Source organism: Tinamus guttatus, unplaced genomic scaffold, assembly GCF_059628265.1.
Source record: "Tinamus guttatus ecotype Peru unplaced genomic scaffold, ASM5962826v1 Tinamus_guttatus_pri_ptg000307l, whole genome shotgun sequence".
NCBI classification, from domain to species: Eukaryota; Metazoa; Chordata; class Aves; order Tinamiformes; family Tinamidae; genus Tinamus; species Tinamus guttatus.
In genome coordinates, this window is record NW_028288841.1 from 2,245,292 (window position 1) to 2,257,775 (window position 12,484).

Consider the following 12,484-nt stretch of genomic DNA (forward strand, 5'->3'; position numbering starts at 1 on the left):
TTTGACTTACGCTAAGAAAATGTGCTCTGTTGTTGCTCATATCAATATATGCCTTTCTAAACTGCGGTGTATGAAAAGAGTTTACTCCTTATGCATTTTTACAGAATAAAGTATACAAAAAACACTTACAGGAAGAGAAAAGTAATTTCTTTTGCTTGAGAGGTGTTTTTCTAAACTTCAGCGGAGCTAAAGTTGTGCAGGGAAATGGTCGTGCTTAGGAATTATCACAGTAGTATCTCTTTCAGTCACCAAATACGATTGTCCTTTATTTCTTCTAATGGATGACTGCATGGTTTCAAACTGTCAGGGGAAAAAAATATATTTTTAAAATTTTTTGTTTGTTTCTGTGCAGACTTTAGAAGGTGTTGATGTGCATTGCTTTGGACACTTACTATATGAAATGACGTATGGAAGACCCCCAGATACAATTCCTGTAGACAGCTTCCCTCCTGCACCATCAGTGTTTGTTGGTTAGTATGCAGGCAAGAAAGTTTCCATCTCAGCTTCTGGATGCTCTGCCTTTTAGCTAAGATGCTGTGAAAGGTCACCCTGAAGACTTTCGAATCCTGCACTTGGAAATGATTATTTAGTAATTTTTTAAAGATGCAAAATATGTTCTTCTTTGAATAGATGTAGCACATAAATACAGTATTTTTTAAAACTAAGTGATAAAACAGTCTCTCGTAACTATATGCGTTTATCCTCTGGCCTCACATCTAACAGTCTAGAAACGTTTGTGCATGTAATAGTAACGTTGTAATAAAAAACAAATGTTACACATCTTCATCACTGCTTAGTTGATGGAATGCTTGGAGGAACACAGCAGTGCCAGACCTTTGTTCTGAATTGTCTGCTATCCTGCAGTGCAAAAATGTGTACATTCCTGTGCTTTCTTTGGCAGTGTCTGTGTTGGAATCCATTCTGACCTGTGAAGCTATGAAGAATGGCATGCCAACTGTTTCACGGCTCTTACAGATGCCGTAAGTCTTAATGTGCTTGTTTTATGCTAATAGTAATGTTTTTAATAATATTACCAGGAAAAAAAAATAGTGCTCTCATTCCTTATTATAAAGGTTTACCCCTCCTTCCGAGGGATGTATAATGTATTCCAAATGAAGCTTTAAAATTATCACTTGATTGAACCCACTCTTTGTGAATGTGATATGTGTTCACTTAACTTTTTTGTTAAGCTGTTGGAGCTGTTGGGAAGGTGCTTTATTTAGTGTGGTGCTGTGATTTGAATGGCAGATTTCTTTCTGGGACAGTTTTCTAGTATGTTCTCAGAACAAAGTATCATGGAATGGACCAACAGCCCATTTTCACACTAACATTGCCCTCTAGTGTCTTTGTTCTGGATAGAGGAACATTAATCGTTTATGCTGTTGCTGATGCCCTGACGAAGAGAGTAAAGCTATTAGTGTAGTTGCTTTAGTTATCTTTGCTCACAAGACCACCAATAGTTAGAATATTGTTACCTTGTTGATTTTTCACACGTTTCTTTTGAATGCTCAAATAACAGTTGTGTTAAGAAAGTTCCTTAAAAAACACAACGACCCTTCAGGTGAAATTCAAAATAACATCCCTGATAATGTTTTGCCTTGGAAGAATCTTGATACTTTTAAAGAAATGGGATACTTGTTCTGAGGAAACTCTTTTCCGTCTTTGGTAATTATAGCTATTCTATCAGTTTTCAAAACATTTCATGTAGACTTAATGACTCTGTCATCTACAGTGACTACATCTGGGGGATTGGACACTGCTAATTTTACAGTCAGCGGGGCTTGGAAACCAAAAAGCTGTATATAAACACCAGAGAAAGAAAACAGTGAGATAGGGATGAGGAGAAAGGAGCAAGAGGGAGTTAGGTGAACAGCGCCAGTTGTATTCTCTGTTCTCTGTTTCTGTCTATCTTTTGGGGATTATATTCTAATCATTTCTTCTTTTTCATCCACTCACAGATTATTCAGTGATGTCCTGCTAACGAATTCTGAGAAACCCCAGTTTAAGGTAGAGTTGAACACTTACATATTCTTTGTCTTGGCTTACAGATGTGGTGTAAGTGGCAGGCTGGGGATAACTATGCATCAAATGACAGGGTAAAGGACAACTGGATTTATGGTGAGGTCCATCTGTACCTGGCTTGCTTGGCTGGCACACCAAGCAACATCATAACACCCCTTAAGAGCACAGCAGGAGGACACAACGTGTCCCATGAGCAGTTCAAGTTAGTTCCTGTGCTGGAGCTAAACCAGTAACTAATCAGTGGCCTGAGTGGAGGCTGCTGAATAATCTGGGTTTGCTAAAACCTGGGGAAATGGACTTTGCTGGTCGTTGAGACCATCAGCACATGCTGCAGCAGAGCCACATCCTGCTCATGTCATTCCTGGCACGCTGCTGTGGGCAGCCACGTGTTGGATCTTGTGATTCTGCCATACGGCAGTTTATCAAAATACTCTAATGCCAGGGGCAGCTAACTATCCTTTCCACTCCTGTCTCCTTCTCTATCCCTTATGTTGGATTAGTAGCCAGATTTGGAGAAGAAAGTGCATATCCAGAGTCCTCAGTTTTGCTTTATTGATGGAACAGTGTCAGAACTTGGGGCTTTACGTAGACAACGTGATCATCTGATTAATGAGTTTTAAGCAGTGAAGTTTGTCATGTTTTGTGCAATGATTTTTCCCCCTTTCTCTTCTGTGTTAGATTCCTACTAAACTAAAAGAGGCATTGAAAGCTTCCAAGGAATGCATAGAAAAAAGATTAACAGAAGAACAGAAATTGGTAACCTTTGCATTTCTTTACTATTTTTCCTACAGATGTTACATTTATTAGTAGATTTGAGTAAGAGAAGTTTTCATCTAGAGATTTTCACTGCCCAATATACAGTATGAAAAGTTGTTAAGCAGGAGTTCTGTGTATGGCATTTCACTTTTACGTGGGGCAGCTTCACTGGTAGTGGCTCCAAAGTTATAGGATCGCTTTAACTGCAGTATAAGGTTCCATCCTCTATCAGCAAGAGTAAATACAGAAGTTAAGTGAAAAATAAACATACAAAGCAACTTGTGTTTCCCATCTCAAGCATGTCCCTTTTCTGACAGCATTTGAGATCTTGGTGTGAGATCTATCTTTGTTTTTCCCTTCATTTTTAAGATTCACCAGCACAGAAGACTGACAAGAGCTCAATCCCATCATGGCTCTGAAGAAGAAAAAAAGAGAAGGAAAATCTTAGCACGAAAGGTAAGCAACTTGTAAGTAAGTTTCTCGCACTCATAAAGAGGTGTGCATCTTTTTGAAGGTGTAGCACGAGCTACGACGGGTATGCTGTTGCATTCTGCTCGGTGTTGGTTTTCTGTAACACTTTCTGGTTGATTTCCTTTCTGCAGCCAGGCGGTGCACTTCCCAAAAAGCAGAGGTTGTAACAGTAGATGACTTGGTTTAATGTGTTTGAACTTACTGTGTGAGAACTGATGTAGTTAACATTTGACATGCAGATGGCAGCCTGCACTGCTTCCTGTTGCCTAATTGAAGGCTTGGGAGCCTTTTTCCAGGCTGCTCCTGCAGAATAGTTCCTGAATTTCTCTTCCTTTTCTCTGGGTCCATTGTCTGCTTTTTCTTTATGAACAGCAGGCCCTGAAGTTGCCCTCTATGTGTGCCTGGGCATATTTGTGCCTTGGGCACAGAACTGTCTTGCTGCTACTGTCCTTGCAGGAGCACATGCTGGGTGGCAGGGATAGGGATGTTGGGTGTGGGTCCTTGTGTGATGTAGTGGGCAGTCATTACATTTTTTTGTGTCAAAATCAGTCTTGGTCATGGAAAGACATTATTCATTCTCACTATCTGTTTCCTCTGCTTTGTTTAAAGAAGTCAAAACGTTCTGCATGTGAAAGTGGAGAAGAACACTCAGCAAAATACAGCAACTCAAATAACTCAGGTAACTACAGAGATAAGAGGTTGCTTTAACAGAACTAATATAAATGCATAAAAATATACTAAATACGTAATTCCCTCTTTTGTGCCCCATTCCTTCCCTTTCCCTCCCCCTCACACCACCAAATCAGTCACTTAAATCTGTTAATGACATTTGGACGGAAGGTGTTATGTTAATAATTACACTGATTATTTGGGTCATTTAATACTTCAGCCTTTAGAGAGAAACTCTTGTGAATTCTGTTCCTTTGGTGTTGACATGAAGGAGCAAATTACCTTTTTAGTTGCTGCTTGTGTATCAAATTCTAAAACAGCAGGGCCTGTGACAAGTCTTCAGTTAGTTTAAAGGAATGGTCTGTACTACTGAACAGTTTAACAGAGTTGACTTGCCTGGCTACCATGTCCAAAAGCAACCTGTTGTGGAATAGTCCAGCTGTGGAGCACAGCAACTGACTGAAATCATCTCTTAGAAGGAGAAATGGGTTGCCATCCATGCAGTGGCACAACTCTTAAGGAGAACAGAATTTGGACGCTGAAATCCAACAGTCTAAGCAACAGAAAAGAAGCGTTTCCTATTGAGGAATTCTGTTGAGAGTGCTCCTGATGTGTCGGGACCTCCTCTGATACTGTGTGCTGGGAGGCTTCTGTGTTCAGAGGGGGTCTGAGTGACACGGTTCACATGAATGGGGATCTCTCCCTAGATTACAGTGGAAGCAGGATTGCACCTTCAGTCAATAAAGTCAGCCTGTTTCCAACAACCTGTCTTGTCTGACTGTGTTGAATTTTAGCAGCGCAACTTTAGTTACTAGACTGTTGTTTTATTTAGCAGGCTCTGGGGCGAGTTCCCCACTAACATCTCCATCATCCCCCACTCCACCCTCTACAGCAGGTAAGTTCAAAAGCCATTGCAGTGTTTTGTCTTTTTCCTTAGCTTTTCCTTTTTTTTTTCTTTTTTGTCTAAATGTGGGTCTTGTTCCCAAGAACAGCTACGTGATGATGGTCTTCAAAGATGGAATACAGAGATGATATTTATCTCGTATCAACCTAAGTTTCTTTTGAGGACTGTAGAAAATCTTTTAATACACTTTGTTAGTAACCTTTCTTGCGAGAGACATGCATATGATCCACAGAGTCTAACGTGCTTGCTTTGAAGTCTCTATTGCTCCGGTCTTACTGGCATTGCCACTTTCCAGAAATTCTCTGGGCCTCGTTTTGCACTGTGCATTTTTTTCTGACGTTATGGCCTGTGCCCTCTCGAGTATTGTTTTGTGATTCCTTGTTTTTGTGTATTCCCTTTACACCTGTACTGCTATTATGTAGTTTTAGGAGTTTTGTGTTTGACAAACTGAGGCATACGTTGTGTAAATCTTGCCAGTTCCACTACAGTATTAACACCTGCTTAGACAGAGAAACAAGTCCAAGTCATTTGTGTTAAGAATAATCTCTATTATTTTCATCCTGTTCCATCTTCTAGTTTGCAAGGTAGCTGTACAAACAGGTTTGTTAGTATTTAGCACAGGTAGTTGAAAGGGGAACATAATCTGCTTAAACGGGAATTGTCCAAAAAAGAAATGCTCGTGAAACTGTAGTTTCATTACATATCTGAATGTTGAGTTGTTATGCTCTGAAATGCTAGAAAAGGAGCACTGAGAAACATCAGAAGCAAAAGGTGTTAATGGACTGTGCTTCTGGAAGAGAAGGTGTCCATAGCACTGTATGTTGTGATGACTCAGTCATGATTCATAGACCAAACAACTTTCTGCACAGAACAATTTGTTAACTTAAGTGATGCAATCAAATTTGTGTTTGTTGTGAATGATTTTTCAAAGGACATGGCAATCTGTACGCTGTAATTCCCATTAGCTGTGCTCTAATTCAGATTAGTCATTTCTCTTTCAAGTTACTTTTCAAGTACATTGAAGTGTATATTTTAGGAACTGACCTCTTCCAGTTACTCTAACCAATGTAATTACTGTCACTGCATTGCACATAAACTGTTGGCTGGATGTACTAACCCTCAGCTGGAGGGTACATTTCCAATTCTGTATGCCATAAAAAGGCAATTTCTACAAATGCAAAGGAAAACCCCATGCCTTCAAAAAGGGTATGTGTTTAGAAAACACTCTCCCCCTGAAATAAAACACATGTAAAAAGTAATTTTAGCTTTAACGTGCCCTTGAACTTGATTGAAAGCTGTTTCAATTTTGAGCATGTCATGCGGGTTTTGTGTAGGGTTGGCCCAAATGTTTCAATTTGGTCCTGATAAAATAGTTATTTTGTCTCAGGATGTAGTTCATCCTGCTGCCAGGGGGCAGGTGGTGACTGTTGGTGACACACGTTGTGTTTGGCACTGTGCAAATTGCCCTACCTGAAAGGGCTTTAGCGCACTGATGGCACTGGGGCTCTTGGCAGGGTGTGGAGGCATCTGCACCATTTTAGCAGCACTTTTATAAGTGGATTTCATAGCAGAAACTTCAGGCTGGCCTGCCCTGGGTGAGAAACCGCATGCAGGGAGCTTTTCAAAGGCTCAGCCACTCTGTGCTTAAACAAATTCCCCTTGAAACTTGGCCTGCAACGGAGTGCCTGTTATGGTCAATGCAAAACATGCAAAGGACAAAAAAAGATTGCTGTATGGAGCAATTTTATTTTTTATTTTTTTTGATAATGATGGCTGCAACCGTAGCTTTCAGTCAGTGTGTGACCTACTTTGAGGGAGGGGTATCTGCTAGAAATGTCGACTCGAATGGGATTTTTCTAGTTGACCACAATATGTGTATTGAGTTTTTATTGATGAATTGCAAAAGACATGATCATAGTAGTCTTAATTCTGTTCTGGCTTAAAAGCCAGAAGACTGTGAATTACAGTCTTGAAAAGGCCATGAAACTCATTCTCCTTTGTAGTTGGATATGCAAGAGCACTATGCTTGAGTTGCAGCACTAGATAGTCCCATCATCTGAACTTTTAATGACTGTGTTTTCTTTGTTTGTATGTTTGAGGGTTGATTATTTGATAGTAGATCCAGTGTGGATCTCTGAACCAACCACTTGCTACTGTGTAACCCTGAAGTAATTATTTGGTGTATGCCAAATACAAATTACTGTAGTACCTTGTCTTCAATACCTGAGACTTATGGGACCTGAGTTTACTTCCATGCACGAAAGATTCACTGATCTGTAGTTTAATATGTTAGGATGAACACTATAGGTGAGCAGTGCCTTCTCTTACTCTATTGGTTTTAACTTTTATTTATGTACAACTTTCCAATCCATGGAAATTGAGTGTTAAGGATGCACATATCTATTTTAGAAGTTGAATTATGAATTTGTGCCACAGTGTGTTCTTCAGGAGCATTAGGATACTCTTCTGGTGGGGATTTGAATTAGTGACCTCTAGCTAAGGGGTCGATACAGTCAGTGGAGTTCAGGTGTCACAATATCAGTAAGTCTGAACATTTGCAAACAAGAGACTGGTCAGTGGACACTTTTCAGAAAGGACCGGATTTAGTGCAGAGGTAATTAAACGCTGTCTTTGAATTATGTTTCTTGCGCCGTTGCACATGGAGATTCTGATGCAACGTTGGCATTTCTGATATTCTCTCACGTGTTTGATTCCTTCCCCACCTTGAGCCTCCCAACTCATGCAGTTCTTCAATTCTTGAAAACCTATTCTTTATTTTTTGTGTGTGGTTATGAGCTGGGCTAGAATCAGAAAGGGTGAAGGACATTGTGGTATAGGTTGTATAATATTTCACTGCCTCCTCTCTAAATCTGCTAAGCCCATAAAATACCAGCGAGCTCTCTTACAATAGAAGTTTGGCAACCAGCAGTTTCCTGAATGAGGGAAATAGCTACTATAGCTTGACTGGGCTTCACTGCAGGAATAAAGTGATAGTTGTATGTAACTTTATATTTCTTTTTCTGTGCCACTTGTTGTTTTGAACTCTCCAGTACAGCATATGTTTCATAGAGAGCCATATGGTGCATCTTTTCTGCCCTTCACCTTTCTGTAAGACTATTTTCATGCTGCAGCAAGTGCTTTCCCGAGGGTCTCTGATCCACGCTACATAATTGTAAATGTAGGTGTTAACACTACAGGAAGTGCTCCGTGAATTAATTTTGCCTTCAATAGCTAATCTTCATGCAGATTTCTGGCTAAATAACTCTAAATGCACTTTAATGCTGTAAAGCTTGATTTCTGGCATGTGGAGTTAAAAGCATGTGTGTTGTATTTGTTCATCAAGTATAATAATATTTAAAGCATGGAAAATTGTGGTTCATTAGTCAGAATTGGACAAAATGTTCTGTACCTAATATAAAATAGTTGATCTACTATCAACATATTTTTCAGTGAATAAGACTGTGTTGATTTTTTTGCACTGACTTTCCAGCTAACAATTTCTGTTGTTCGTCCTCTGACACGAGAACCAGATGATTAACTTGTGTCCTCTCTCTTTCTCTGCTGTCCTCAATAGAGCATGCATCATTTTGAACGTGAATTTTCGGAAAAGTAAGCTAATGCTGATTTATCTCTTTAAAGATGCTCTGTTTCTGTCTGGGAAAGTTGAATGCAAATCTTGAACTTGCTTATAGCATTGGGAGGGAACAAAGGAAAGGATCTGATCATTTTAATGGATTGTTTTAATGAAATACAGCATCTTTAAAAACTATCACTAAAATGATTTTCTTTGCATCCCATTCACTCAGCAAAGTTTTTAATACTGTTTGCACAATTGCTGTCACTTTAAATTCATAATTAAGTTTTTGTTTCAATTCAGGCATCAAGTTTACAGCATCTGATATACTTCCTATTCCCTTTAACACATTCTCTTAACAAAAATGCCCCTGTAAAAAACCCTTGGTAAGTTCTTGTTTGAGTGTTTTATTCTTACAGGTGTGTGAGTGAGTAGATGTGTGATTGCCAGCAACTTCTTCAAACCTGCGTGTCAGGAAGGTCTAGTAATAACTGAGGACTTGTCTCACGTCCTTTCCCTAGCAAATACAGGAAAATATTTCACTGTTGAGCACAGAACAAGTTATTCTCTAGATGTGATTGTATTGGAGTCCACCAGAGAGAGGAGCTGTTTTGTACCAAGTCCTGTCAAGAAAGGAAGGACAGCTTGTTTCTGACTGATGAATTAAAATTAATGAACTTGGAGGATTTCCAGCATCATGGTCTTAACTAACAGATTCAGTATGTAATTGCTTATAGCTAGTCACATACCATATGAAAACCTTTATTTATGCATTAAGGCAGAGCTCAGATGTAAAATAGGGTATCATTGCCTGTAATCAGTCTCCCTAAAGCAAGAGTTTCTTTGTTTCTTTTAGCTATATGATATTGTTGGCAGCTCAGGTTCTATAATATCCAGTCTGAGAAATTCAGCAAACTTCCAGGAAGGCAAGTGGCATCTCCTGCTGCTCCGTTGTGCTTTCAGCCCCTGTTCTGAAATAACCAGACCAAAATTCAAAATTAATTACATGGTATCTTGGCCTAATAACATTTAACAATCCAGTCAGTTGGATATATAGTGGCTGTTTGCCTCTATTCATGTTAAATGCATACCTACCTTCTTCCACACCCTGCGTTGCTGTTGGATTTGTATTCTCTTTTGGCCATCGTTTTCATGATCTTTCCTTACTGTATATTATACAACTACTTTCATAGCCTCTTCAGTCTTACCTTGCTGTTCTTGCCCCAAATCTTGTCTTTGTTCCTTGCAGCTTTTGCATTCCTTCCAAGCTGTCCCATTTGTGAGTAGCTTTCTTAGCTCTTTTACGGCAATTTGTGTGACCACAGGTTGCTACATCAGTGCTATAGGGTGTCCTGCTCTGACAGCTTTAATGGGGAACTCGTTCTGAGTCTTGTTCTTCCTTTGGCAACGTATCGAGTTTTGCTTTGCTGTGCCTTACCAGCAGTTCATGCGCATGGGAGAAACAGAAGGTCACTGACCTAAGGGATGGTTTTCCTGTATATCTAATAATATATTGGCCCAGATCTTTGAGTAGTGTGAGAAGGGTTTGGGTAAGTTAATGACCCCAATCTTTCAAAATGCGATTTGCTATTTTGGTTTATGCTAACATTGTGTAATGTTTTGATTACTTAGGAATCCACATGTAACAGGCATGTTAAACTGTCTTATCTGATCTCTGATATTTCTAGTGGAATTTGGATTTTTTTCTTGAGGGAGGAGAGTAAAGAGAGTGAAGGCTTGAGTCTTAAATGTATTTCCATGTTTTGTCCTCACAGAGTAAGATTTTCATGTAGATGAGAATTTCTCCTGAAGAATTAAAGTGCTTAATCATAGGTGTTGATGTAGATGAGCAAAACAGAATGACCATGTAAATACTCTGCATTTTGTGCATGTTCTCCTATGACAAAAGTCTCTCTAATGACTGATACAGACTGAAAATGAAGGAGCTTCGAGTTGACTTCCATCTATGATAACTGCATAATTAAAAGAGCAGTTATTTTTTTTACTGTTGCTGCTATTACTCATTGGTCTGAGAACAAGTGTTAGTGTGCTAGAAACTGTGGGAGAAGCGGAGCACAGAGAACGACTTTGCCTGCTTTGTGATTTCTGTGCCTGAGCCGTGTCTTTCATGGATACCTCTTGTTCGTGTGCCACAACTTCCTTTAACTGTTTGGTGTCTGCTTGACTTGGTAGCAAGGAGATCTGCTGTGGTAACCAAGGTCTCTTGATTGGCCTTATGTTACTGTTAGAAAACAGCAAAAAGACATAGTCTTTGCCACTTACTGTATTCCTCTCTGTAGGTCAGAGCTGCCAAAAGCATTTGTTACACTATAGGTGCTGTTCTTCAGTCTATTCTTCCTGTGGAATATTAAAATTCACTGTTGAATTAGTCGTAAGAGCTTAATTGTTATGCCTTTGATCATTGCAGAGTATATTAGCCCATACGGGAGAATCATTTCCCATGCACGTGGTGATGCAATGCCACTTTCATGTGAATGTTCTGTGGGACAGCGAGGGTCACCTTTGAAGCCCTTTGCTCTTGCTCTCTCCTGCACCTTCAACTCCTTGTGTGGGGACACTGGTGCAATGTGCTGTATTGCACAAGAGTAAGGCCGTTTGGGAGACTGTGGCTCCCAAATGGTGTGGGGTAAGTGAGGCCACCTGCACGGAGCTGAGCTGCCAGGAACCACCTCCACGCAGGCCCCGATGCCGGGGTGGCTGCCTGTGCACAGGGAGCCAAGGCAGGAGAGGCAGCAAGGCAGGGCAAGAGCACGAGAGAGGCGACGTGGATGGGCCTCTCTCGTGGATGGGCAGAGCGTGGAGACGGGGTTTAAGGTGAAGGGGTAGAAAGCAAGGGTGGGAGCGCAAAGGCGAGGGTGGGCGTACAGGAGGCGTGTGGTGCGAGTGGCAGATTGTTGTGATTCATTCGGTCTGTGAAACGGGTTTGTGAGAGCACATTTGGAAAACATCTAGTACCGTGAAAGTGTAGAACATTTCCCCCCATCCAAATCTTCTATCTGCAGTTAGTAATCTAAAGATGGAATGTAATCAGATCGAGCAGTTATATATAATCAGCTCAGCGCAAATTGTACAGCAGTGTGTTCCTTTGTATGAGCAGTGAAGTCTGCCATGGAAATGCAAATAGGTAAAAAGATTCGCTTCCAGTCCTTGTTACTGGTCATAACCCAGAGAGCAACCTGCTTCACTGGGGCCAAATGAGAGCGAAGACAGGATGTCCTCTTGAGTGATCTTCATTTCCCTCAATGTAAGATCACATTTTTGTCACGTTTCGCACCCCTGCATAGGGGGAGGCACTTCAGGCTTGCTCTCAGCGGTGTCTTGGGTGACACAACTTGCCTGCAGATAGAGGGATTTGATCTTTTTGGCATTTTTCATCTGTTCTGTTCCCCACACCCTGCTTGTGCTCAAGGAGTGACATGAGCTGACCTAGTCTAGCTGAGCGGCTGCAGACGGTGCAGCAGGGCTGGAATCAAACTGCATCTTCTCTCCTTGACAGGAGCATCGTCAATACCCCCCGCGCCGCCACCGCCGCCCCCAGCAGCTCCACCTCCGAGCACGGAGGCGCCAGCGCAGCCGAGCCCTCAGCCCGCGCCCGGCGCAAGCCGAGGAGCCTTGCTCAGCTCCATCCAAAACTTTCAGAAAGGAACTTTGAAGAAAACAGAGACGTGCGACTACAGCGCTCCCCGGATCAGCTGAGGCTCCTGGTCACCCCACGATTGGATTCGCCCTTCCCCTCCTGTGCTGTCCGAGTTCCTCCCGCCCGGCAGCGTCTCCACCAGCAGATAGTGTCACGCTCTAGCTCTGTTTGCCCCTATTTCAGCTTTCCTTGAGTAGCAGCACTGCCCTGTCTGATTTGCATTGCCATACTGGGGTATTAAGGAACCCCTCATTCTTATTAAAGAACTTTGTTCTCTAGCTAGTTTCAGGGGTAAAGCAACTTCTCTGTAGCTGAATAAAAATCTGAAAATAGGAATGACCATGATCATGGTGAATTAATGCAGTGTTGTTTCTAGTTCTACTCCACCCCCTTTTTTCAAAATATATGAATCTAACTTTAGTCAGCTCTT

General features: G+C 41.1%; 1 protein-coding gene across 8 annotated transcripts in view; it reads left to right on the forward strand.

The window, feature by feature from the left end:
• PXK (PX domain containing serine/threonine kinase like) overlaps positions 1–12,138 on the forward strand; it is a 32,844-nt gene extending 20,706 nt beyond the window's left edge. Inside the window, exons 11-20 of one of the 8 annotated variants that reach the window (XR_015913581.1) lie at positions 353–470; positions 902–980; positions 1,959–2,007; positions 2,701–2,778; positions 3,148–3,234; positions 3,859–3,928; positions 4,754–4,813; positions 8,397–8,431; positions 8,700–8,782; positions 11,914–11,960. Coding sequence is in view for 6 of the 8 variants with exons in the window: in XM_088528247.1 (XP_088384373.1) it covers positions 353–470; positions 902–980; positions 1,959–2,007; positions 2,701–2,778; positions 3,148–3,234; positions 3,859–3,928; positions 4,751–4,813; positions 11,914–12,113 (744 nt within the window). In the remaining 2 variants the exon portion in view is untranslated. Of the gene's footprint in view, positions 1–352; positions 471–901; positions 981–1,958; positions 2,008–2,700; positions 2,779–3,147; positions 3,235–3,858; positions 3,929–4,750; positions 4,814–8,396; positions 8,432–8,699; positions 8,783–11,913 lie in introns of all 8 variants that reach the window. The other 7 variants (XR_015913580.1, XM_088528249.1, XM_088528250.1 and 4 more) reach the window with 7 other exon arrangements.
• Positions 12,139–12,484: the final 346 nt, after the last annotated feature.